At 42.3% G+C, this 27,750-nt stretch overlaps 1 protein-coding gene across 1 annotated transcript in view; it reads left to right on the forward strand.

Moving 5' to 3' along the window:
* The window catches only part of LOXHD1 (lipoxygenase homology domains 1), a 123,718-nt gene that overhangs the window by 37,314 nt on the left and 58,654 nt on the right, over positions 1 to 27,750 (forward strand). Inside the window, exons 10-25 of the mRNA XM_026039848.1 lie at positions 735 to 895; positions 2,056 to 2,142; positions 3,699 to 3,834; positions 5,199 to 5,353; positions 9,058 to 9,218; positions 15,905 to 15,981; positions 16,697 to 16,893; positions 17,236 to 17,428; positions 18,178 to 18,338; positions 21,608 to 21,905; positions 22,373 to 22,527; positions 23,808 to 23,941; positions 24,541 to 24,689; positions 25,854 to 25,958; positions 26,681 to 26,809; positions 27,401 to 27,565. Of these exons, the coding sequence (XP_025895633.1) occupies positions 735 to 895; positions 2,056 to 2,142; positions 3,699 to 3,834; positions 5,199 to 5,353; positions 9,058 to 9,218; positions 15,905 to 15,981; positions 16,697 to 16,893; positions 17,236 to 17,428; positions 18,178 to 18,338; positions 21,608 to 21,905; positions 22,373 to 22,527; positions 23,808 to 23,941; positions 24,541 to 24,689; positions 25,854 to 25,958; positions 26,681 to 26,809; positions 27,401 to 27,565 (2,463 nt within the window). The remainder of the gene's footprint in view (positions 1 to 734; positions 896 to 2,055; positions 2,143 to 3,698; positions 3,835 to 5,198; positions 5,354 to 9,057; positions 9,219 to 15,904; positions 15,982 to 16,696; positions 16,894 to 17,235; positions 17,429 to 18,177; positions 18,339 to 21,607; positions 21,906 to 22,372; positions 22,528 to 23,807; positions 23,942 to 24,540; positions 24,690 to 25,853; positions 25,959 to 26,680; positions 26,810 to 27,400; positions 27,566 to 27,750) is intronic.

A 27,750-nucleotide genomic window follows, 5' to 3' on the forward strand; every position in this document is an offset into this window, starting at 1 on the left:
CACTGTTGAAAAATACCTTCACCTCCCTCTGAGCGTATTTATAGTGCAACTTGGTGAGAAATACCTGAAGTGGAGCCAAGCAAGGCATAACTGAGGGTAGTACCTGTCCTGCAAGAAGCATGTTTGGACTAACTGGCCTGATTTGCAAGGTTGATTTGCTGATTTGCCTTCTCAGGAAGGCTCCCTAGCTCAGGGTGAAGTGATAATTGGTTGCATCTCTATCGCTGCTTGTTGCAGAAGCAGCTCATCTCAAGTGCGTGTTGAAGCTACCTGGAGCTGCATTGCACTGTGTCAGGTACTTGGAGCTTCTTTCCAATGACAGAAAGAAGGATGACACTATTGGCCTGCATTAAAAATAGTCTTTGAAGATAGAGTGCTGGAGAAGTGTGCTGAAACTAGAGAGATGGAGCAATTCCCTGGATTACCCTGTTACTAACGGATGACATATAGTACTGTGACTCACCTCCAAAGTGGTGATTTATGTGTTTTCTCATTTTATTTTAAAGAGAGGGACATTGTTATTATATTTCCAGGCAATCTCATTGCAGTATGTCATGTAGCAGCTGGTACTGTTAGTGTGGGAAAGGATAAAATGTCTGTCTTCTTTCATCCAGTTCACTCTACCATCCAAAGAAAATGATGAGAATTATGTTTTTAATGCTTTTGATATTTTAAATTATGTTTAAAAAACAACTTTTAAACAAAATGCCTTTTTTTTTTATTTTTCTGTGTAGAAAATCCTTGGTCTCTGTGGATCTGGACAAGTGACATTAAGAATGCAGGGACAGATGCCACCATCTTTTTCCAGGTTTATGGAGACAAGGGAAAGTCGGATGAGATGAAGCTGGACAACAATTCGGACAACTTTGAAACTGGACAGACTGACAAATTCATGGTATGGATCTTGTGCTAGTGGTCGGTTTACCTGAATATGCTTTTTTATTACATAATCTTTAACCGTGTGTGGAAAGCCAACTGCAGGAGATCTTTATATCAGCTGGCCATGAGATCTCAATAGACCTTCATAAGTAGAGGAGAAGTCATTCATTTTGCTGGTGCTGCAGATGATTTCTCTGCCTATAGATCTGTTCTGCCTGCTCCAAACAGGGCTTAGGCTGTTATCCAGGGTGCTCAGGTGGCAATGACCACCTCAAGTCCCGGTGACACTAAGTACTACATCTCCTCTGTAGCTCCTGAAGCAGACAGCCTTTACCCTCAGGCACAGCTCCATCCCTATCAGAGACCTGCTGCACCTACTTAGACCGTTTTAAAGGAGAAATGGGCTTAATATTCCTGTGGAAGTTTTCTGAGACCAAAAGGAACAACTCTGAAGTCTTAGAACGAGGCAGCCACATTCCCTGTGGAGCTGCTTCTAAGATATCATGGTCTTTGGTATTTTTGTAGTAAGGTAATACTTTATTCCCCCGAACTCCTCAATGCTTCTGTGGGCATTAGCTGTTTACAGGAGATGTAGTAGAGGTGTTTATGGTTCCAAGAGATCAGGTCTTCGCCCTCTGTGGACATGAGCCTCTGTCAATGTTTTAAGGCTGAGTTTAAGTAGGCTTAGGAGGCTGGGGAGAGTTGTCTTGTGTTCTCAGCTCCCCCTTCCCCATTCTCCAGTGCATTCTTAAAAGTTACCACGGGAGTAGTGAGAGAAAAGTTGAGAACCCAAGGATTTTAATTCATGGTTGTAGCTGAAACACTCGYGTCCTTTGTGACAAAATCCATTACTGTCTTCTGGGGAAAGCATGGCCCTTTCACAGGTCCCGAGAAAAGGCTGGAATTTGACCTAAGTCTGTAGCTGCTGTTTGGAGAAACAGTTTCAATGAGCACTCATGATCAAGGGTGACCACGATTCAGGCTATATTTTGTCCTCTCATGAAAAGGGAGGCATCAAGCTGTCTTTGCAGACCAGGGTTAAGTCCTTTTAGGAAAATTAGCTTTTCCCTCCTCTCTGATATGGCGCTCAAGAGTAGTTTTGTGGCATGCTTTGGGTGCATGCTTTGCTGATCCACAGAAATAGTAATGTTCCTTTTTCTTTTTTACCCTTGGTAGATTGAACTCCCAGATCTCGGCACATTTTATAAGCTTCGGATATGGCATGAGAAGAGGAACCCCTTTGCAGGCTGGCATCTGAATAAGGTGAGAAGATGACAAAGAAAGTTAAACCCCAAAATCCACACTGGCCCCAAAAGTATATGTTGTTAGTTGAGCATTGCTGCCTGACCATGGTCAAAGGTGCCTCTGTTCACAGGCTGTGCTGAGCAGGTGGAAGTGAACATCATGCATGAACATGAGGCTTGAAGGAGGAGATACTGTGGCCTCTGCATGGAGAGAGAATTATTTATTTATCTATTTTTCCCCTGAGGAAATTCCTTCTCTTCCCCATCCCTTTCAGTTCAGTCCGGTGGACAGCAATAATTATGTTTGCTGTGCAGAAGTACAGATTGTSTCTTTCATGGAGCTAGACCCTGATAATAAGTGGTAAAGAGCATTTTCTGGCATTGATTGACACTCTTCCACTCTTCTTTGCTTAAAGAACCATCCCTATGCTGAGTCCTTGCACCAGAGTCCTAGTGCTTGTGCTAGAGCTTTGGAAAAACATGTGAAAGCAGTGAAGATTGCTGCAGGCAGGTGCTTATAAATCTCCCCAACTAGAARAGAGCAGATCTAGCTCCTTTTCTTCCTTTCATAGCCCCCCCATATTGGGATGTCGCCTGCAGTTCTTGCTGTGCTAGGCAAACTAGGAGCTGAGCTGGTTTTTAAGACCAACCGTAACAGCTTTTGGCAAGGAATTTGCAGGCTGATTATTCTCTTTTTATTTGTTTTAAACTTTTGCTCTGCAAGCAGCRTTTGATGCCCTCTGTTGCCTGTACCAGAAGAGAGAGCAAACAACTGATCTCCTCCACCTTCTCCATACCCGCTGTGATTTTGTAGACCATCATATCCTCCCTTCCCCTGCTCCTCCAGCCACCTGCAGAGTCCAAACTTATTACTCATTTATTACTTATTACAGAAGCTACTGCAGATCTTTGAACATTCTTTTTTTTTGCCATTTTCAGAGCGCTTTCTTAAATTTGCTGTGCACTTTTTTTGAGAAGAGAACACTTGGATTGTACTTGTTATGCAGGATGTGCTGTAATTGTGGCTTTAAAAATGGAATAATTATGGGTTCTTTCCTGATTTCTGTTTCATATCTAATAATTTGCCCTGATTTTGTTTGTTTGTTTGTTTTTATATACCCACACTCAATGTTGAGCTGATATTTCCATCCTACTGCTCAGCCTGATGGTTGAAGACTAGGATCAAGGTCCTAAACTTGTCAGTGGAACASTGGAATAAACTTCCAGTGTATGGACAGGACCGTAATGCTGTAAAGAAGCCAGAAAACAGCATTTTACATAAGATTTTCATATCGGTTTTACCTTKGGATAGGTCATTTGTTACCACCCTTTATGGCAGTGGTAAATGCATTGGTCATCATGGATTGATTGAAAGGCAAAAGGTTTGGGAAACCACATGTGAATCTGGATGATGCTCCCCATTATTAAYGCACTTTATTTTTCTGCTGTGCCCTGCTCAACTCTGGCTTCCCAATCACAAAAAAAAAAGGACAAAAAAATGCCCCAAACTGTCAGGAATTTGTTGCTTTTTGTCTCTCAGCCTCTGGACTCACGCGGTGTTTTGGTTTAACAAAGGTAACGCTGCTGAAAACGCTGACGAAAGATAAATACTCCTTCAACTGCGGCCGCTGGCTGGATATCAATGAGGAGGACAACGAGATTGTGCGGGAGCTCCCTGCAGAGGGGTCGCTGGTGACGGAAGTGATGCCAGGTGGGAGCTGCCAGCTCCGTGMAGGGCCTGGCTCGGGATGGGGCAGAAAGAAACCTGTTTTGTTCAAGGGGTGCATGAGCAAGACCCTGCAATTCCATCAGCTTCCCTATCCCATCCCATCCCAGATGCCTATTTGGTGTGAATCACTTTGTGGAGGGAGATGGGAGAGTGCTGGCTGTAGCACAAATTGTTTCCAGGGGCATATATATTTTTTTCCAACTATTTTTTTTTTTCTTTTTCAATTTCTATTTTTTTAAACTTATATATTTTTTTCAACTTGTGCTTTTTTTTCCAACTTGTATTTTTTTCTCCCTTAAAAAGTCAAGCGTCAGGCTTGAGTGAATGCTCATGAAAAGCGTGCTTAGCTGAAATGCAGCTTAAAATTTAACAGCAATTTCTGTGCTTAAAAGTTTTATTTAATTATATGAGCCTTTAGGCAGCTATAGGTACAAACATATATATGCTTGCGCAGAGCAGTGTGTGCAAGGGCACAGGGAGCCTTCATAACCTGTGAGCAATGAGTCACATTTTTTGCTTAATTAAACCCAAACTGCAGAGTTAATTAAGGAAAGTCACAGAGCTTCCCACTGGCTTTCTGTAGTCCATCTACCCATCCTAATCTTGTGCTGCAGGAATTAAAATACTTGGAGGGTGAATTTAGGAGGACAGAATAGCCCTAGACAGCTGTTGGGGTTCCTGTTTTTTTTTTTGTTTGTTTGTTTTTTGTTTTTATTGGATATGTCCAATGCTGACTGCTCCCAGAGATGGGACTCCATGCTCTGCAAGCCATGAGCCTCCTGTTTTCCGAAATTTCCTATGAACTCTGTGATCTGCATGCAGCAGCGCCGCTCTGCAGAAGATGGCGAGTTAATTGTAATTGCAGATCTTATTAAAATGTAAATAAACTTGGTTTTTGGAATGTGTTTTCAATCAGTTATGGAGAGGGTTGCTCAAGTTCAAATGCAGGCACTTCCTCATAAGGAGCAATTGTGCTGAGTGGAGGCGAGAAGCAGCGCCCAAGCGTCAGGCTTGCAAGCGGGCTCGGGAGCTTCTCACCTCGCCTGCAAGACAGGCAAATGTGGTCGTGCTTTAACCTTCAGAAACCCTCTGAGTCATGTTTTGTGCCAGGCTTATTTCTGTGTGGTTGCTTGGAGGGATTTTGTTTTGTTATTAACATTTCACGCCTTGAAATTTTATTTTTCCTTTTGCTAGTGATGATGTGAAATGCAGAGGTCAACACATGGGCAGAAGCGCCTGCTGAAAGTGCCAACACACGAAATGAATGGTGAACCACAGAAAAACGTWGTAAATATAAACTGCAATTAATTGCATTGCCAAAAATCATTGATTTTCTCTCCTCACAGTAATAAAATACCGCGTGACAGTTTGCACGGGGACGGTGAGCGGCAGCGGCACCGACGCCAACGTCTTCGTGTGCCTCATTGGCGACCAGGGGGACACCGGCGAGCGCGTGCTGTACAACTGCATCAACACCGTCAATAAATTCGAGAAAGGCAACGTAAGTTYGGGCACAAACGGGCTGGCACGTCCTGCGTGTGACGGCTTGTTGCAGGTTTCTCCATGATGCRCATGTGCAAGCTCGGCTGATTTAGGAGGTGATTCTGCCCCTCTACTCAGCTCTGGTGAGGCCGCACCTGGAGTACTGTGTTCAGTTCTGGGCACCCCAGTATAGGAGGGACGTGGAGCTTCTSGAGAGGGTCCAGAGAAGGGCAACCAGGATGATTAAGGGAATGGAACATCTCTCGTATGAAGAGAGGCTGAGYGAGCTGGGCCTGTTTTCTCTGGAGAAGAGACGGCTCAGAGGGGATMTGATTAATATGTATAAGTTCAGGAAGGGAGAATGCAGGGAGGAAGGGGACAGGCTGTTCTCACTGGTGGCCAGCRATAGGACGAGGGGTAATGGCCACAAGCTGRAGCACAAGAAGTTCCGTCTCCAGGTGAGGAGCAACTTCTTTACTGTTAGGGTGACAGAGCAGTGGARCAGGCTGCCCAGGGAGGTTGTGGAGTCTCCTACTCTGGAGGTCTTCMAAACCYGCCTGGATGCCACCCTGTGCCACATGCTSTAGGTGTGCCTGCTTGAGCAGGAAGGTTGGACTAGATGATCTGTAGAGGTCCCTTCCAACCTTAAATATTCTGTGAATCTGTGAATTTATCTTCTGGTTTGGTCTTGAGGAATAGGGAGGTGTCTGTTGTACATGGAGGGTCCTGGAGATGGCTGCAGCTGGAGGGAGGCTTGGGCTTTGGCCAGCTCATAAGTCTCCCAATTTACTCTCCATCTAAGTTGTCTCAGCTGCTGAAATTGTGACTTTGAATTGGGGAATGGTTCCAGGAAATTCATCTTTCTTTCAGGAACGAGGGGGAGCCTTTCCTGCCTCATCTGACGGTGGAATTTATTTATTTATTTATTTATTTACTTATTTATTTATTTATTTATTTATTTATTTTTATGGCAAAGGAGGGAAAAGCATAGTATTTAATGCACATAGCAGAAGCTTTGTTTCCTTTTTGTATTTCCTTCATTCTCCTGCCCACAGTGCCACAATCAATCTGCGTGTTTTATTTGCAGTCTATTTTTGAACATGTGTTGGTATACTCGTGTCTCAGATTGGTGGAATGGGAATAGCCTGAAAAGGAGTCTCTTCACGGAAAGCAGGAGATAATGAAGAGGTCAAATGAAAGCTAATGACCTTGCTGCATTAACAAGCAAATGGTGTCCCGATCTGATCCACAAGATCAGCCTACTTTTTACATATATATTTAGTTATGATGCACGTTTGGGATCTCTAGGGCCCAACTTACACTAAACCTAAAGGAAAGTTTGAGAATCTGATCATAAGAGCTCTGCAAATGGCCCATCTTTTGTGTTACAATTTGATGGAAAATTTTGAATAGGAAGAAAATGAGGATAAGAGGAGACCACATTTTCAACAATGACCATCAAACTTAGGCTCCTGAAATATTCATTAGTAATTTGGATTTTTCTTTGAGTCTCTAGAAGTTCCGATTCTAAAATGAAATCACTGTGKTTTTTTTAGTCTTTAGAAGAACTTTTTAGAAGTTTTTCTTGTGCTCATAAGACCAGTGTCTTTGGATATGTATGGTGTTCACACTGTGAGATGTTAATTGTTATTTGGAAATGTTATAAAGTTTTGTAAGCAAAACTAATGTTTTGCCCACTGCACTTACAATATAGATTTGAATAAACCTGTTTCTAAAAGGTAGGCCCAAACTCTAAAGGACAACATTTGTCATTTGAGGAATTCTTGTTTTGCTAAGATGGTAGCAGAGTGAGTTAGACTGAAGACTGTGGAGTTCCCAAAAAATATGTTCAGTTTACAGGAGGCAGAATTACTTTAAATACAGATGATTTCTATTTTATTTTAACTTCCGAAAATGAGCTATAGGGTAACTTGCATAAAGTAAACAAAGGAAAATTGAAAAAATTACTTTGGAAATCAATTTGTATGATTAATTGCAACCAGACCAAGTAAACCAAAAGGGAATCTGTTAATGACTAACTGGTCTTTTGGCATGAAGAGCTGGGAGCTGTTGAGTGAATTGGAAGCAGTTAAAGGATTGATCCTGACAAACATAGGGCTTGTATATTCAAGAGGCTGAATGAGTATATCTATACTGATTAACTCAGATATACCRTTAGAAAGGAAGGTGGCTAAGTCAGCGTGGTCTCTAATCCACAGCCACTTAAACCAATAGCACTGTAATTACAATTTAGCTTGAAATGTTGGCCTACAGATTCAAATGAACGGTCTAAGCAGAAGGTAAAATTTAAAGATGCTTCTAAACTCGGTGTTTACTTTGCAGCAATTCCATCCATTTACTTACTCATTAATTTATGTCAGCCATTAATAAGTAAGATGCACATTGAGCCTAATGAAACAGACTGCATTGACTTAGTCTGACTTCAGGAGATTTTGATAACTTAAGGCACTGGTTCAGCAGTCTTGAGTCTGTAAGTAATGCTGGTTCATGCATGTAAGCCCATCCTTAACACTTCTAAAACTGGCAGTATTTTTTAGTCATTATTTTAAAAGCCAAGGTTGAGGCTGCTTAAGTATTCTTCCTTGAATGAGAGAAAAAAAAAAAAAAAAAAAAAGGAATATTTTTATCCATGCTTGAAAATCATAAAATGCATTTTTATAAACACTTTTATAAATATTTTTCCCCAGTTGAACCCCATGACCTTCCTGTCATGTTTCCTGGATGATGACTGGATATGTGCTACCCACATACACGTCACAGGCTTATGGGAGATGATGAGGAATGAATCACTGGGTTGGCTTCCTCTTACCTGGTGGTAACCATAGCCATCATATCTCTACATGTTGGTCTATATGCTTMAGATGCACCAAGTGGTCGTATAGGTAGTCACCATACCTGTGTTTGTACATGCATCATAGATATTTATCTGGCCTCGATTCCTGCAAGAATAACTCATTCCTAACACATCTCTCTCCCTTCAGTAGAAGGAACCACTTCTGCCAGCTTGCTCTTGGGTAGGAGACTAAGCTGTATTCCTGAGGGGCYGTCATTTGGATTACTTGGGCCTCTTTTCCAGGGGAAAAAGACCTAAACTTGAGGTCTTTTGTGGGGAATTAACCAAAAGAAGGCACTATCATCACTGTTAGATATTTGGGCATGTCCACGCCAGGCTCTGAACACAGATGAGGGACAGTCTGTCTCCTGAGACAGCCGTGCCTGGATGTCTGCGTGCCCAGGAGCTCAAGTCGTGCTCGATAGTCCAGTCTGAACTGAATGTGGTGTCTTTGAACTCTATCTCTAGACACTGCTGTGGCTTTGGTCTGAAGCCTGGGTGCCCAAGGTCCCTCAGAAAGCTTATATTGGAGCAGAGGTTTGATCTTGCATTTCCTGCCTCCCTGTGTGACCTTCTTAATAACCACATCACTTTTCTTCTTTGCAGCTGGGGATGGCAGGCAKTGATGGGGGATATTTAAAATGCCATCGGATCATATATTTTTAAATCTAATGCTATACTTTCAGCACAAATATTCCAACTTTCAGTCTTTGCGAAATTAATTTGCACTTACTCCTTCATCTGGTGAAGAATTCTCTCGCAGCATGCTGATGATGTCAGTTTGATTGCGACAATAAATTTGGTGGGTCRGTTTGTTTTTTAAAGAGAAATATTGCCTCATCGTTTTTTTTTCTTTTTCCTTGCCAAAGGCTGATGAGTTCTTCGTGGAAGCAGTGACGCTGAAGCAGGTGAGGAGGGTGAGGATAGGGCATGATGGCAAAGGAGGAAGCAGTGGCTGGTACCTTGACAAAGTGATAGTGAGGGAAGAAGGACAGCCAGAAAGTGAGGCTCTGGAATTCCCCTGCTACAGGTACTGGAATTAACGCTTGCAAATTATGCCTCCCTCAGGTCATTTGTCAGGCCTCAAAGGTCCTAGTTGCTGTTCCAAGACTATGATTTTCTGAGCACAGCTTAATGCTTTTTAGCTGTTCGTTCATTTATTTTTGCTAAGCCTGAAAGCAGAATGTGTGGATTGGGAGGTTTGAGGTTCTCTTAATTCCCATAACAAAATGAATTGCAAACTTGGCCACAATTAGCTCTGCAATATAGAGAATTTCCTGAAGATAAAACACAACCTTCCAGTACCACATCCGGTGTCACTGCAATTGCCTGCTGCAGAAACACTCTCTGCAATCTGTTGCAATCTCCTTATTGCACATGTGGGACAAGGTCCTGGACCCTCACATGCACATCCCATCTTCCTGAGAGCAATGGGATGCTGTTTTCGTGTTGGAGAGAATGCAAGATTGCTATGCTGCCGTCTCAAGAGCTCCTTGCATGAAGGGAAATGCTTCTCATGCAGAGAGAGTGTTGCAAGGCACAGGGCTGTAACTCAGCCTCGTGGTGTGAGTTACAGATGTATTCTTCTCTTTCCTAGACAATCAAGTGGCCAGGAGGAACGTGCTGTAGTGAGGTTACCCATGGGGAAGCCAGAGGCACCATCTGACCCAGACCCGACTGGGGTCTGCCCCAATATCTTAGAAAAAAACAGTGCGAACCGAGTAAAAACACGAGAGACCAACTGCCACGCTCTACAGTGTCCTGTAGAGTCTAGTTGCCCTTGCAGGAGGTCCAGCCTTGTAGGATGGAAGCCCATTGAGCTCTGTTGAGCAATATTTGAGCTCCTGCTCTAAAAAAAGCATCYCCTGGGAGACCAGTGCAATCATGAAATGCAAACACAATTATTCTTAAATTGCCAACAAGGGTGAAACTGCTAAGTTGGTTACTTGTTGCTTGTYGCTGTAAATCAGGAAGAATCCCACTATGATCAGGGGAGTCAGCTTAATATAAAACAGTGCAGAGCCAGACCCACACACTCTGCCTTGCTAAAGCGCATCAGAGAGCGGGCAAACTCACTGGCGAGACAGCAGTGAGTAGCAGATGCGATGGCATCTTGATTGTGAGAAGCAGGCAAGTCTCTCCCTTTTTTTGAGAACAAACTACCGCGTTGTCATTGCTGTCTTTTGATACATATTTAACAGCCATATGTTTTACTGAGTTAAGCAACTAAGCTAGACAGGTTTTCACTTGGGCATGCAGTGTCCACGTGAAGAGCAGTTTTGCTGAGGCTCCTCAGAGATTCCTCTGTGTCTAACTGCACTGTGCAGCTGGTTCACGTTGAAGGTTTTTCTGAATTGTCTCCTTACTTGACTACTTAATTAGCTGCCTTCCCTCAGCTTCAAGCGATGAGAACCTTTGCAAGGTCGCATCTTAGGGAACCCCTTTCCCTAAGGATGACATATGTGGAATTGTTCTCCTGAGTCCAGGGACCAAAAGGGAAGAGAAGTCCTCACCCAGACCTCAGTCCCCAAATATCCATGAAGTACTTTCATGTTACAAGAAATGGGACTCCTCTCTTCTTACCATTCTCAAGTGAGAACAGTGTGTTGCTGTATTTGCTGTCCTTGTACCAGCATTATCCTTTCCTCTCAGATTGAGAAGGTAACATGACTGATCACCTCCACACCAGGGGAAAGTTGCTCCTATTCCCCTCTTTGGTGCCCATGTCTCCTGGGAGACTAGGACAYCATCGTAGTATACAGGGTGTTGTCATGGACTCTGGAGATATCTGAGGGCAAAGGTGCTCACCCACTGCATCCTCCAAATACACCTCCATGACCTGCAGCGTTTGGATGTTTCCCTCCATTGCTGCGGGCCAAGGACAGATTTAATCCTTGCTGCTTTGGCAAGTGCTCAGAGAGGCTTGCKTCATCCTTCACCACCTCCTTCCGAATCGAGGTGTTGATAAAGGCTTGGCCAAGAAGAGCAGCCCTCTCTCAGTGAGCCAGTGCAAGCAAGGTTAGTTAGGAGCTCYGTCCTGGGGACACTGGGGAAGCTTCCATTTCTGCTTGGTCAGTCTGTGACCAGCAAGTGGATATGCTGATGTTCTTCTCATTGCCTTCAACTCCSAGACCTGATCAACCTCTTCTCTTCTATGCAGCACAGTCACATAGAGAAAATAAATCCCGCTGCTGTGTCCTTTCTGAAAACTACTGCATTGATTTTTCTGTCACCTAGTCACTGCTGTGAATGAGCTGGAGGACAAAATGCCTTCTAACAAGGACACATCTAACCTGTGCAGAAACCTCCAGAGGCTCCCACCTTACCTCCATGAGAACTAGGCTGTATGGGAGTGAAGAGAGCAAATATGACAGAGGAGAGCTGGCTAAACAGCTCCCATCGTGCCTAACTTCCTAAGGATACAGTATAGAACTCCATTGGTTATAATTCATGGAAGTCTCTGCTTTTATTATTTACATATTCATGATCATGGCTATGCTTTTTTTTCTTTTAATTTAAAGGCTTTTCTATGATTCTGGAAGGGCATCTTTTACCTAACAGTCACAACGGTGCTTTGAGACCAACTGCCTTAGTTTTACAAGGGAGCCAGCAGAGATAAAGAGAAACTAAGTGGATTAATTGTGAGTTTGTGTCAGATTCAGGAAGAGAAACCAGGAGTAATGATTCCCAGGCTTGTGCTTGCAACTCCTAAAGTAGTTGGCTGTAATGAATGTGCCTTGTAACTCTTCTTGGAGTCRGTGATTTTTTAAAGCAGTGGTCTGAACTGTGCTTCCCAAAGAATTAAGGAGCTTCCCCAAGTGTTCTTGGCAGAATTAGGAGTTCATTACATGGGTGTATCATAGTATTTTTCCTGCTTGATGACCACACAACATTATGATAGTCACGTTTTTTTTTCAGACTCAACACTGAATCACTCATTAATACAGCCGAACCATTTATACCTTATAATGCCTGATGTGGTTTAAGAAGGGTGATTATGGTAAACACCACTGGAAAGTTCCAAATGAGGAAGGTCACTTCTCATCACAGAACTGGAACCAAACCTGTCTGAAACTTAGAGCTGTGTTCTTCACTTTTCGTTTTCTCCTCAAGGCTCTGTGGAAGTCCAGGGATGGACGAGCTGACATTCTCTAAAATAGCCTATTTTTCATAATATTTATACCCCAGACAGAAAAGAATTTTCAATCAGGCAGAGTCATGAGTTCATGATAGGGTAGAATTTTATATGCTATAAATCATTACAGCTCTGCTGCAATCTTCAGCAATACTTTGTTACGTATTTCTCAGCATCTAGACTGCACCATCTTAATTTTTCTCCATTGCAAGCATTCAGGAACATTGTTAATTCTCTAAAGAACAACACACAAGACGTGTGTGAAATGAGGCACTATGAGTTCTTCAGGCCTCCGTGGAAGAACGTTTATTAAGTCAAATGCCAAAAGTGCTCCTCATGCAAAGGATCCAAAGAAACCATCTGTTTCATAGAATCCTCTCTAAGTACATACACATATATACACTATGCAAGCAGATGCACATATACAAATACAATGGATGGATGGATGAATCTGTCTAGATATGCTGTTCATTCTGACCCCTTGTTTAGACATTCCCTCTGAAGTAACTTCCATGTTTTTGCCATGTTTTTGTTGCATCAGCTGGGGATTAATAGGCATGTAGCATCTTTTATTAGAACCAAATGGGTGATTCAGCATGCATGAACACCTTGCAAAAGGCATAGGGACATGTGCTACACACAGCCAAATTGTACGGAAGCTAATCAGACATAGCTAAAGATCTGGTAAAACAAAAGAAGATTTTTGTGTGTGTATGCTAGGGATGTTATGACACTATACTGAAAAACTCCATTTTCTGGGTCCTTGATGCTTTGATAAYGTGCCGATCCATTTGTGTTCAGTGTAAGAGGGCAAACCCCTGGTTGCAAACAGTGGGAATTACATTTGAGTAAAATTAGGCTGTTGCAGCAAATGTGCTGGAGAAAAGGAACACAATTGCATTGCTCCTTCGAATGATTCCTTTGTCACTGACGTTGTCTTCTTGAGAGAATAGKCCCGTGGCCACATCTGGCTATCCTTCTGGCGCAGATGAAGTAGCTCTTTTTCAAGAGCTACAGCCTTAAGTCACTTCTGTTGGTAATCCCCTATTTAACTCTTCTAGCCCAAGAAAAATTTCTTCCCTTGCCAACAGCAGCTGCCAACACTGGTAGAAAGGAAGTTTTTATCTAGGGATGGRTCTTCCAGATGTCTTCTCCATCTTTAGAGATGAGACAGGTAGAAATCGCCCTCCTGCACACGGAGATGTGTTTCTTGTGGAATATATTTTGATCCTGCCACCTTCACCTGTGAATTATCCCACATTTCCCTAAGGCATCATGAATGCTGAAGGTGACAGAAATATCAGCATGTGAACCAGGAACAGAAACAGCAGCTTGCAGGACACAAAAACCAACATCAGRAGAGCAGAAGTAGCACTTTGTGGACTTCTGCCCTTCTGAAGCTCCTGCTGAATTTGGTGTGTCCTGAGGAGGTGTTTAAGCTCGGRTTTTGTGGTTCGTCCCTCTTAACTTCCATGTATGCAGAAGCACCTTGACTTTTGTAAGGACTTAACCCGTAGTCATCGGATACCTGTGCAAGGATATGAACCATGAGCCAACATGAAGAACCTCATGATACAAAGGTATTAAGGATCAGTTCAAACAGGTAAACAATCTCCCCCAACCCTGAAACATCAATKCTTATGAAGGATTTCTCTCTTAAGACAACATGACGTCTTGGCATGCTCCTCTTCTGCCCTTCTTACACTACACCCTTGCTCAGCTCTTGACATCAATTCCACAGGCTTCCCCACTGATTTTTCCACTCCTTTGTCCCTGCTGCGTCACCGAAGCACAACATCTCACCTGAGGACCTCCAGTGGTGTTACACTTCATGCTGATCCCCTTAGCTTTCAACCTTTTCTAAGCAGCCTGCACATGGCCACCTGCTTTAGAGAGTGAAAGGGAAGAATACGGGGTAGACTGTTTACCCGACAACCAACGAAAGCCTAGGGGGGATATGGGACCATGCATGTGTGTGGTGGGTGGGTTTATGGGTGATTTATGAACCTCTCTTTTGCATGGTGACTTGGTTGCTGGAGTTTTGGGGATTTGGGGCAGCAGCCTGCTCTAGCTCATGCTTGGCATCCTTTCCCAGTGCCTGTTTTTTTTTTTTTTCTGCATGATTTTTTTTTTGTGCGTACTGTTTTCCTGTGTGTGGGAAGAGGAGGGATCTGAAAAGATGGCATTTCTTCAGGCAGAGGAAATGGGGATGTGTCATCCTCTGTCTTCTSATATATTGGGCTACCTCTTGGTCATCATTGCTAAGTCCAAGTTATCATGACTATAAGCTGAGCTGCCTCATTGTCACTGAGCCACCAAAGAGGGGTTAGATCCAGCTGTTAGCAGGCAATAGGTGGAAACTTCASTGGGATTCCTCCCTTTTTTTGGTGTGAGGATCTCTCAAGGAGAAAGCTCATGCCAACTCAACACTGCTGGCTGTGCCCACATTGCTTGTGTTTGTGCAGGAGGAGGTCTCCAGCCTGCTGTCATTCTCCCAGCTGTGTGGCCTTCTTTAAAAAGAAACAGCTTCTGGGACTTTGTTTTTCCCTTTCTACTTGTGGGAATGATTGCAGCAATYTAAATACTCTGCAGGACCTGCCAGAGCCTGCTCGCCTGTCCTTTTTTCACCCTGCACTGATGCTCAGCAGTATTTTTAACTCCTGAAGATGGTGCTGCACATAGCTGTGTACCTGACACCAACAGACTTTCTGGGAACCGCTTCTGCCTTCACCGTGTGTAGTTAAAACACTGAAACAACCCACTGTATGGTGTGGGAAACCTGGCCCTGGATTCCTATTTACAGAAATATCTTGTGTGCTGCTGCAATCAGTTAGGGAAAAAAGAAAAAAAAAAAAAAAAGAAAAAAAAAAAGCTCTGGAAGTGAAAAGGGAGAAACTTGCACCAGGGCTCTGATAGTTACCAGATCTGTAATTGGTTCCTCTCCAACTTCCTTACAAATTCCTTCTCTTGAGATTACGGCCACACCTAGCTTTGTGCCGGAGCAACTCTTGTTAATTAGTCTAGTGGGATCCTTTTATTAACACCAAGAAACAAAGGAAATTCTTCCTTCCACTAGTGTCAGCTATCTCTAATGTCCTGTAACTGAAAACAATATTATTCATCTCCTCTCAAGAGAAAATTTTCTAGTTATCCATAGAGAAGAGAGAAGCTAGAGAAAAAAAWTATTAAATTTTAAAAAACAAGATTTTTAGTAAGTAACAAGGTCAGTAGTTACAAAGGCAGTAAGTATTTGGGTTGAGGAAGGTCAACAGTTTCGAGGGATTCAGATTTTAAAGGAATAACTTTTGCCTCTTGGGATTGCATTTGCCACTTCCAGACAGATGGAAGACACTTGTCTATGGAGCTGTATGCAGGTTTCTGATAATCTGAGTTTGGGGAAAAATGCAGGTTTAAAGTGTGCCTGTTGCAGGGCCAGGTCACATTCCTGCAACCTCAATAGAGATAGAGCCACCTAAAATAGCATTCTGACTGCGGTGTGGCTTTCTGTTAAGTAAAGACCAGCCTAGAGGCCTGACGGGTCCTAATTATTGCCAAATAACTTGTTTCTGTTTGTAAAACAGATGGCTTGACAAAAATGAGGATGATGGTCAGATTGTCCGGGAATTAGTGCCTGCTGGCGAGTCGCCGATGCTAAGAAGTGAGTTTAGCTTGGGAAGAAGGTCTGGGTTTGAACATATTTACTTGTTTTTCTCTACTGATTAATCCATATTTATTTACAAAAATATTTTTTTAGAAAAAAATATTTACAAAAGATTTACAAATTTTTTTTTCTATTTGATGTGCTTATCTTGGAAACTGCAGTGAGTCATTTGCAGGGGAATGCCTCTGACCCTTATATCCTAGTTTATCATCAGGATTAATTTGCRGAGTAGAGAACAGTTTCAAAATTGTATATGTAGAAAGAATTTGTGCTTTGTAATGCTGTAATTTGGTTAAAAATGCTTCTTTTTATTGTTATCTTTCACGGATCCTGAATTGCCACTGCCTCAATAGAGTGAATTCCTTTGAATAATATTGTTTTCCTGGAAAAGAATTGCTAAAAGGATTAGATCCTCCTTTTCTGGAGGATTGGGGCTAAAAGAGTGCTATTTTCCTTTGAAAATGGTGCTTACTGAACTCAGGTTGAGGCACCTTTTTGTGGATTTTCTTGTTACAGATGAAGAGGTCAAATTATTTAATTAACTTGCAAGTATAAAAATGGGTGAAATCACCTCTGTTGCCYGAGATCATTTGTATGGCTTGGCATTTATCTAATAGCAAGGGGAAGAGAACATAAGATACCGTCTGTTAAATTAAATCTGATGCATCACTCATACTTTGGTGACTAACTCTGAGGTTATACTCCACTTCAGATGTCAGTTATCACATCAGTGTGAAGACAGGAGATATTCCGGGTGCCAGCTCAGACTCCAAAGTGTTCATCAAACTCTACGGGGAGAAAGCAGACACCAGCAAACAGGCTCTGTTAGTCTCTGATAATGATCTAGGCAACTACTTTGAACGTGGACGAGTGGATGAGTTTACTCTGGATATGATGGATATTGGAAAGGTAAGAAGGAAAAATAAAGTTGTTGCAGATGCCTCTATGCTCCATGTCACTGGTGGCATCAAAATAATATATTGCTAAGGAACATATGTGATGTATGCGGCTGTGACCTTTGCACAGGAGATTAAGAAACACATTTTGTACATGTTATTAAAATTGCAGGCTATAGTATCTGCTGGCATGTGTAGTGCCTGTTTTAAGCTTATTGTCAAATTTACAGAAGTTCTTTATAGGTACCCAGAGGAAGAACAGTCTGGCAGGGGAAGTAGATTTTWATGTGTTGAATAAATGCCTTTGTTTTGTTTTTCCGCTCTCCTTGTTTTGCTTATTTATTTATTTTTTAAGATCAACCGAATATTGATTGGGCATGATAACGTGGGTCTCCGATCCGGGTGGTTCCTGGCCAGCGTCCAGATCTCAGTTCCAGTCCAGGGAAAGCAGTACATGTTCCCCTGCAACCGGTGGCTGGACAAAGATGAGGCTGATGGCAGGGTAGAAGTGGAGGTCTACCCAAGCGAGATCGTTCCCATTGAGAAATGTGAGGAAAGACACATTCAGAAACGTGTTATTTATACCTTTATGACTGTATTTGTATTGCTGTCTCTCTTAAGCACTAGTCCACCACTCAAAAGTATCTGTCCCAACCAGCTTGCGTTGGTGAAGAAAGGAAATTATTCTGCATTTGAGTTTTAAAAAACAACACCTGGAGAAACATTGCCAAGTTCTTCATCTCCAGTTCCTGTGCCTGGAGGAGGAATTTGTATTTTGGGCAGTTGAACCCAGTAGGAGACACTTTACTTCTCCATTATGCTATCAATGAGCTTGGCTTTTTTCACCTTCATATGCCTTGTTCATGTCCATTTGAATTCAGTGGATTCAAGTTCTATAAGGTTATGGTTAAAACTTGCTTTGGGATCCTGAGGGAGAAAGATATTCTTTTGCTCCACTGCTCTCTGTAATATCCTCCCTCAATCATCTCTAAATGAACTCCAGTATTACAGAATCATTTAACCACTCTAGAGCTAATAGTGACCTGAAACTCGCACTTAAGACTCTATTTTGCATCCCTCTGGTGCTGCTTTAGTTCTTATAGAAGGGAAAACTATCAAGTTAGTCCTTAGTGAATAGAAATGTTATCTCACATACCATTTGGATAAGAGCAAACACACAGTCGCCTTGGCTACACAGTGATTTGTTAAGACAGGGTAATTTCATTTTGAGTCCGAGCCCTTGGGAATGTTGTTTCTGAACTTCCCTGCTGATTTAATTGATTTATTTTTGGAATAGTGATAAACTACGAGGTGTCTGTGGTTACCGGAGGCGTGCGGGCTGCAGGCACCAACGCCAAAGTCTTCATGCAGATTTATGGTGAAACTGGCAAAACTGAATTACTCACGCTGGAAAACAGATCGAACAATTTTGAACGGGGAGCGACGGATACCTTCAAGGTATGATAAAGGCAGCCTTTGATGTTTCTACAAAGGGAAAAAATAACCAGCCAAAATTTAGACATCAACTAAATAACTGGGCCACTTATCAAAGTATTTGACTTCCACAAAATTACCAAGTCTATTTTTTTATCTACCCCTCATCCATTTTTCTTTTTCCTTTTACACTTCACTGAGTGATTTTCAAAGTCACAGCAAGTCATAGTAAAGATGTCGCAYAATGGATAGTCCACCAACTGCTTTCATTTGCCTTTCCTTTCAAAGGAGGTACTCATTTTAGGTTTCAAAAGACTTTAGGCTTATATTTTGCGCTTAAATATATGATATTGTCCCTTTTCTTAATCTAGTCGAGCAAAAAGGAAAGCATACAGATTATATGAAATTTCTTGCTTCAACTTTGCCTCTAGTCACACAGGCCATTTGTGGCAGATACTGATTATCAGCCTGGTCATAGAATCATAGAATCCTTAAGGTTGGAAGGAGCCTCTAKAGGTCATCTAGTCCAACCCCCCTGCTCACGCAGGGTCACCTAGAGCACATGGCACAGGGCTGCATCCAAGCGGGTTTGAAGATCTCCAAAGAAGGAGACTCCACAACCTCTCTGGGCAGCCTGTTCCAGGGCTCTGGCACCCTCACTGTCAAAAAGTGTTTCCTTAAGTTCCTGTGGAACTTTTGGTGCCTCAGCTTGTGGCCGTTTCCTCTAGTCCTATCGCTGGCCACCACTGAAAAGAGGCCGGCCCCCTCCTCCTCACTGCCTCCCTTGAGGTATTTATACACGCTGATCAGGTCCCCCCTCAGCCTCCTCTTCTCCAGGCTGAACAGACCCAGCTCTCTCAGCCTTTGCTCATAGGGCAGATGTTCCAGGCCCCTGATCATCCTCGTAGCCCTGCGCTGGACTCTCTCCAGCAGCTCCACATCCCTCTTGTCCTGGGGAGCCCAGAACTAGGCACAGTCTCCAGATGTGGCCTCACCAGGGCTGAGTAGAGGGGGATGATCACTTCCCTCGACCTGCTGGAGACGCTCTTCTTAATGCACCCCAGGATCCCGTTGGTCTTCTTGGCCACCAGGGCACACTGCTGCCTCATGGTCATCTTGTCATCCACCATGACGCTGAGGTCCCTCTCACCAGAGCTGCTCTCCAGAAGGTCAGTCCCCAGCCTATACAGGTGCCTGGGGTTATTCCTCCCCAAGTGCAGGACCTTGCACTTGCCCTTGTTGAATTCCACAAGGTTTCTTACCGCCCAGTTGTCCAGTCTGTCCAAGTCCCTCTGGATGGCAGTGCAGCCCTCTGGGGTACCAGCTAACCTGCCCAGTTTGGTACCATCAGCAAACTTGCTGAGGGGGCACTTGGAAGAACTGGAAGACAGGAGTGTATTTGGTTATTGCCCTGATGTGGAGTGAGAACGGAGAGAGGAAGTGCTGTCAGGATGTGTCACAGCCACATCCTTTTGTATGCAGAAATGACAACATGTGGACAGTGAAGTGCCGAGTCCAGATAGCAGAGGATTGAAGGCACATCTGTTGTATGTGCCAACAGCACAAGGCTCAGCACTGCAGGGCCTTGAGCTTTCTGTGGATTTGCAGTCTCGTGGAGGTGGGATCTGTCTCAACTTGCAGTCAGCTAACTGGAACTAATCTTATATGCTTCCCCCACCTTCACGATTGGGAGATCTTTTCCATTACCGCTTGTCAAGTGGAGGTGTCTTTTACTAGAGCTTGGCCATGGCTTTGAACTGTATATTTTTGAGAYCCATTCATCTCCTTCTGCCTTACTTTCTTGCTTTATAAAAAGCAAAGTTACTAGTGTCTGTCTATTTTTATTGAGTTCTTTGTGAGTTAARATTGCTAGCACTTTATAAATGCTTGCTTTTTAAAGACTATTTAAAATTTTAAGATAGGTTTTTTTCTCATTTTAAAGGAAATAAGCTTTCCAAAATTTATAAGCAAAAGCTATTAGCCAATATCAGATTTATAATAAAGCCATATGTAAAATATTTTGTTTACATAGCTATGTTTATATCCTCTCTTGGATGTTTATTGCTGAACTTTAAAGTTCTGCCCATTTTCTGTGATTTTCTTCTAAGCGTACAAAGCAGAAGCTGTAAAGCATTAATAGACAGATACTCTATCTCTCTTACGATATGAATATTTACAGAAGGAACAAGACTGTGTGAGCTACATGTTAATAGGAAATACTGTTATAGACAGAGTATTCTGGATGATTATAGCAGATTTAAGGGTGAAGCRGTATAATGAAAGTCACATTCTTTATGCCTGGACAGATGGATCAATCTTAGTTTTCTGATAAGCATCATATGTGCAATTGATTATGTTTTAATCTAGTCAGGGAGAAAAAAGAAAAAGCTTCTAGACTGAAACCTTTTATGCTGAGCTGCCAAATTTCAGGCCTGAAGCAAACGTTTCCTAGTTTTGTAACATAAACACTACCTGTAGGCATAGGTAATCAACAGAAACAAGTCATTGGTTGTTGAGGGGTTGGGTTTAGTAAAACCTTTTATCATTAGTATTAATCTGGACAAAATCTAAAACAGCAATCCGGTAAATAATCTAAAACAATCTGTCTACTGCATTTACTGGAGAGATGGAAATCTTCCTTCTTATATAGCCTTCTGCCACTGATGCATCCTAGTGACTATGGATTTTATTTTCTCTATACCCTAGTGAAGTGAGAAGATTACCTTCTCATTTGCTATATGATGAGTAAGGACAAGGGCTGACTGAGCCCAAGGTCCCACAGGAAAACTGTGTCAGAGATTAAGTTTTTTGAGTCTAAGTCTAGTGCCTTATCCTTACCATTATTGTTTCTTGTCTGATTTGTGTCTCATATATTGAAACTGTCTTATTATTCATTCAGAAATGAACTTGTGCACTGATAACCTCACAAACTAATTCAGTGTTTGGTATATTCACTCTTAATGCCAACATGGAGACAATACTGGAGTAGAGTTCCAGAGAAGTGAAGAGACAATTAAATGTTTATTTAACTTGCATCTCTGCCACAGTTGTTCTATATGTCTTCAGTGCAGTATGCTCAGATGAGATTTGATGATGGGAAGTATGAAAGAATAAAATAAGAAGGAAAAAGTAAATATAAACTTGTATAGAAAAAAATGACCATATCCTTGCTTCTCCGTCAGATGTTCTAGGGGATAGAGGAGACGCTCCTCATTTTTAAGACTGGTGACAGTTCTTTTTGAAATGAAGATGTCTTACATTCCATTGGGCGTTGACTTTTCTCTTGATGGCAGATAGAGGCTGCAGATGTTGGCAAGATCTATAAGATTCGGATAGGCCATGATGGCACAGGCATAGGTGATGGCTGGTTTCTGGAAAGCGTCACACTGAAACGGCTTGCCATGAAGGGGAAGGATCCTGAGAAAAAGAAGAAGAAAAAGAAAAAGTCTGAGGAGGAGGAAGAGGAGGAGGCCAARGCAGAAGAAGGAATGGATATTTATACATTTGTGGCACACCGATGGTTGGCTAGAGATGAAGGAGACAAGGAGCTTGTGGTGGAGCTGGTACCTGAGGGAGAATCTGCCCTTGAGGGTAAATATCAGAGTGAACGTGCATCTGTGTGCAGATATAATGGTTGTGTAAAGGTTGATTTACCTTAATCACAATTTACTTCTGCCTTTTTTGTGGACTTGGGATATTAAAGGCTATAGCTGTGGCTGCCTGTTGCAGCATTTCCCTGTCCCCTGCCCGCAGGACCTTCTGCTCACAACACCCTCCCCTGCAAAGCAAGAGCAATGAAGGTTTCACAAAAGATCTTGTGTCATGTGCAATAAACGTGGGAAGAGAGTTCCCTAAGTCACCACTGTGGCTGAGTTTAGTAGGTTTTAGCTATTAATATAGCTAATGAGAAGGCTGAAATAAGAAAGATACAGATTTTTGGTTTTTTTTAACAAAATCCAAACAAAAGCTTGGAGAACCCTGCATCTAGTGCAATGGAGCTATTTCTTATTGTCTCTGTGTTTCCTGTTATCTTATTATTGTTGCACTTTCACTTGCAGAGAACACGTACGAAGTCCATGTTCTCACTGGGAATGTGTGGGGAGCCGGGACTGACGCTAATGTCTTCTTGAACATCTATGGTGTAGGAAGAGGAGACACGGGTGAACGTCAGCTAAAACGGTCCAGTTGCTTCGACAAGTTTGAGAAGGGCCAGGTAATCCAGCAGCTCATCTCACTCAAGCAAAGAGAAAGCTGGCAATTATCTCTCAGTTATCAAGCTGGTCATTCATTAACCTCTCTTCTCAGTAAGGCTTGGCTTTTTCTTCTGAGTTTGGGACACAAATGTGTTTTATTTCCTAAATATTTTGATGATTTTGCTTTAGATAATATATTTTCCAGAGGAAATTCATTTGAATAATAAGCTCAGTACTTTTCTGCACTGAACCACCTTTTGTGCCTGCTGCCTGTAAGCATTCTGGTAATAATATTTCCTGTCAGGAATACTTGTAAACCACAAACTTATAGTTAATATTGGAGAGAAGTTAGGTAATTTGTTAGTTCAGGTATGTCAGTATTTAGATTGCAAATGTGATTCTAAGTGTCCTACTCAACTAGTGAGAGAGAAAAAGCAATATCACATGGTGTGTTATAATTACATTATAATCCAATCTAATTAAAAAGCATCTCTTGTAGTTTTAAAATTTGTCATAAAAATGCTTATGAACAAGCAACTCTTACTAGCAGAAATTATTCAAGGAATAATTTTGAATAATGAAAAATTGCAGAAACAATAAGCAGCTATGAAAACTTGCAGTCAGTAGAAAGAACCCAAGGCTGTTAAATAAGCTATTAGCTGTGATTTATGAGTTTGGCACTGAAGAAACTGCAACCTGCACACGGATCTTCATTCACTGGGACAATCTCCAAGCTGTGAACGGAACATCCCCAGCTCTTGGGAGTAGGAACCCAAAGTCTACCAGGAAGTTAATCACATTAAAGTATTTAGAGTATGATAATTAATAAAAAGGCCCATCTTGTTATGTTAATATTGCAAATTAATAAATTAACAAAYGAACCTTGTGGTTGTAGTGAATGAAGAAAAAGAGAAAATTTTGTGGTTTGAAATAAAGCATGTGGAGGCACGCAGGAGGGTTTCTACAGATTTACTGCAACTGTAGTTGGTCCCAGATTCAAATTGGGAGAGAATGCTAATCTTGGAAGGACTGAGATTTAGGAGAAGTGAGTTAAATCCAAGAGAATGCTGATTTGTGGATGAAGTACAGGAAGACAATAAGTCTGTCTTGCTTCTACTGCCTTGCAGAAGCAAAGAGCTCATAGCTCTGCAACTATATTAGTGCATCCAGCCCTAGGAAAACAAGGGACACATATGGATACCCTTTATTTTAATAGGAAGTAAATTACCCTGGCTCAGCTACTGCTTTTTTCCACTCCCATCTGGGAAATGCACTCATTTGTCTCTCGTCTCCTGTGTAGGAGGATGTGTTCACCATCAAGGCCATTGACCTGGGTGAGCTGAAGAAGCTGCGGATCCGCCAYGATAACTCTGGTGGTAGCTCAGGCTGGTTCCTGGAGAGAGTAGAGATTGTTGATCTCAAGGAGAGCACCACGTGAGCAGCCTGTTGCACCCCTTTCATATGGTCAGAMACGGGGGCTCCTTCTCCAGAGGATCCTGCGAAACCACAGGAAGGCAGAGGGGATGCAGAAGGGCACTAACTCTAAGCAAACTCTCACGAATTTCACAGGCAACTGGGGACTGTTATATACCATAAATATAAGCTTGTCTTTGAGCAGTACCATGCTTGAAGTCACACATTTACGTTGCATAATGCTCTGGTGGGTGGCACTGTTGGTGAGGTCTCAAGGTGGGTCCACTGTTGGCTGTTCGTCAGTGTGCTGCCTGGGTGATTGGAGTTTCCCTTGAGTTATCTAACTTCTTCTGGGAAGGAAAACTAAAAAAAGTTGGGTATATGGTCTCCCAGGTCATTCGGAGCACTGCTCATTAATGTATTTTTGGGTAAAGTCCACCCTTACAATAACAAAACCCAAGGATGAAAGTACTTGTAATGTTCAGCTTTGAGTAATATTCTTTTTTTTTTTTTKYCYTTTTTTTTTTTTKKGTTTTAAATATACTGTGATCTGTGCTTATTTATGTTGCTAAAGCCATGAAGTCCTGTGTAAGTGCTGGGTGCTGCTCTCCTTCTTACAGGTATTATTTTCCATGCCAGCGGTGGTTAGCAGTTGAGGAAGATGATGGTCAGATTGTCAGGGAGCTGGTCCCAGTGGATGAAGCATTTGTAAAGAAAGATTCGGARAATGATGGCCAGTCTCTTGCAACGCTGGGCCTGGAACAGAAAGGTTTATGTTAGCCTTATATTTCTTCTACTATGGGGATAAAGAGAAACTAAGTTGTTAGTCGTGCTGAGRGCATTAGCTGTTAATATTCACCGGCTTGTAAATGACAGTCACAAAGATCTCAGGTGTGAATGAAGTGTGAAGTGTGGTGTTAGCCAGTGAGGAATGGACACTCTTCATTTTTAGGTGACTTAAATGTCTTGCAAGTTTGAACTCAAAGTGCAAAAAGTAGGAGGATGGCTAACACATTTGGCCATCATCTTTTGCAAAGCAATTCATGGAATAAACCCCAAATGAAATTTATGTTAGTTATTAAAATCCAAACCATAAATCCCATTCACTTCATGTCATTAAACATTCAGACATGGAACTGAGCAGAGAGAATAACATTATCAGAGAAAGGGAAGGTACCTAAATCTGTCTTGCTTTACATCTTGATGCACATGTCAGTCATCCTCTAAAACAACTTTGTGCCTCTTGCTCCTGGGTCTGGTGCTGCCAGGTGCTGAGTGTCCAGTACTTCCACTGACTTCAGTGGCAGTGAAAAATCTTAAATTCTTCCCTAAAATGTTCTTGCCATAAATACATGAATAACTTCTAGAAGTGCTGCATAGTCAGCAGTTCTCTTCAGGAGGACCTCTTGGTCAAGAGTGTCTTGCACAGCCATGCATAGGCCTAAATATGGCAGTAGGATGCTGTTTTGGGTATCTTGAGCAGGCTTTTGTTGTCTAGTGAAGACCATGCTAGATTTTTCCATAATTTTTATGTATGCTGCACTTTCTAGATGTTGGTGTGACAGGAACCTCCCTAATGATGCTATTGTGAAGGGTGTGCTTGTRAACATGAATTGTATATGTCAAAGTGCACACACTTTCTGATATGTAGTATGTAGTCTTTTATTATTTAGTGTATATATGTATATACTTCAAGATTTTCAGGAAACAAATGGGAAGTCTGAGTACTATATACTGCATAACTAGAGCAGGAGAGGACTGGGCAACCAGATGTCTCCACTCACCCCAGTAACCATCACAGCACATGGCTGTTACCTGTCAAAATAAAACCCAGACCAAACACACATATGCAAAGAAAAGCAGATTATTTGCAAACAAAGCAAATTATCCATGCTCAGACTTCATACTCTTAAATTGGTATTTTATTTTACAGCTAAATCAACAACGTACATTGTGAAAGTGAAAACAGGCGACAAGAAGAATGCTGGGACAGATGCTAATGTTTTCATCATTCTCTATGGAAGTAAAGATGATACAGGTATGTCTACTATGTGATGGAAAGGGATGGGACCTTGCTGCTAGATATAACTACCGGGAAAGGCTGGGCAGTGTCCTTTGCTTCCCTCCATACCTGCTCCTCCTTCCTAAGACAACCGCATGTTCTTGCTGTCTCCACATACCTGGGTATAGTTGGGAACGTATCATCAGCAGCTGTAAATTGCTGTTAAACTTTAAAGCACTGATTTACACCAACTGCCGATCTAAAGGCTTTAATTTCAATTACAGAAAAAGTGCAGTTGACTGGGACCTCATCCCTGCGTGGTGGATGGGGTGAATGATTTGCTTTCCTCGGCAGTGAATCAGCGTGCTCCTGCAATCCAGCTCTCCTCAGCCTCTCTGAGTGGCCCAGAAGTATTTAATCAGTTTAAGAGCGAGTCCTCTTGGAAGCAGCCAAGCTCTGTGTGTGCAGCAGCTGGGATGGCAGTGAATTAATGGCCTTTCCTTACCTGTAACAGCAGCTGCAGCAGTGCTGGCTCCGTGGCCCTGCCAAGTGCTCATTCAAAAAGGAGATATGTGTGTCTTGGGCCACAGATGCTGCCACAGTTATAGAGCTAGTGTTCTGAGTGAGAGAGGGACAAACCTAAAATCTTGAGGTGAAAAGCCATTTTTTTGCATTTTAGTCACTTCTCTGATTCCRGGGGCATTCCCAAAGGATTTGTTTCCCATGCTAAGCAATATCCGTTTGCATCGCTACAACAGGGATCATAAGCCTGAAGGCCTCCAAGAGCAACAAGAACAAATTTGAGCGTGGGAAGGTAGATGAGTTTACCGTGGAGGCGGTGGACATTGGAGACCTGAAAAAAATCAAGATAGGCCACGACAACAAAGGTAAGATTGCCTGCTTTGTTATGTGGTTTTCCTAGTGTGTTAGGTACATAGCTTTGTAAAATAGTGTTCCTCCAAAATGCTAAAGTTTACCTAACTTAACCTTTTGGTGACAGATCCTTGCTGTCCCCACATCTGTTGCAGTCACTATCACTGCTGTTAACACCATTACCATGACTGCAGCAGTAAGAGCACAGTGGTGGCAACTATAGGTAGCTTTGCCTCTATAGACAAGAGGCAAAGAGACAATTTTGCAAGCTCCTTTCTGGAGAGAATTGTCATATGTATCAAACCCCAGTGGCTTTTTGTGTTCTACATGAGGTCTATATTGAAATTGAAAGTGTTGGAGTGAATAAATAATTATCCCTTCCACATGCACATATTTAKCCTGTTGCAAGTACAAATGCACAATACAAATACAAATGCACATTATTTCAGACCTGGAAGGTTGCTATCGTATTTATGATTTCTATTCTATTCTCCCATTGGCAAAAGAGAGCAAAATTTGTTTCTTAGAGCCCTGGAACGCAAAGATTTATTTGCTATTTTCTGTGAAGGTTTTGTGAGTTGATCCCTGTATCCCTCTTTCCACAGGTAGTTCAACTGGCTGGTTCCTGGAGTGGGTGGAAATTGATGCCCCATCCTTGGGACGGTGCCTCAAGTTTCCTTCTGGACGTTGGCTGGATAAATCAGAAGATGATGGAGCCATTGAGAGAATTATCTTCCCTGCAGAACTGCAGACAAAGGAGTATATCCCATGTGAGCAGAATGCCATTTCCCCAGGATTCACCCATCATTACAGAAGACAAAACTCCATGAGCTAGCGAGGTGTTATAGATTTGGCCTCTCCCTGGGTTTCAGTCTGAGAAATTTATAAATACAGCACATGCCAGTAACTCCCATTACTACAACAAGAAAGTTCCTCTGGGTGCTCTAGACTAACA

This window comes from Nothoprocta perdicaria, unplaced genomic scaffold (genome assembly GCF_003342845.1).
Source record: "Nothoprocta perdicaria isolate Ctin4 unplaced genomic scaffold, notPer1 scaffold_10, whole genome shotgun sequence".
NCBI lineage: Eukaryota > Metazoa > Chordata > Aves > Tinamiformes > Tinamidae > Nothoprocta > Nothoprocta perdicaria.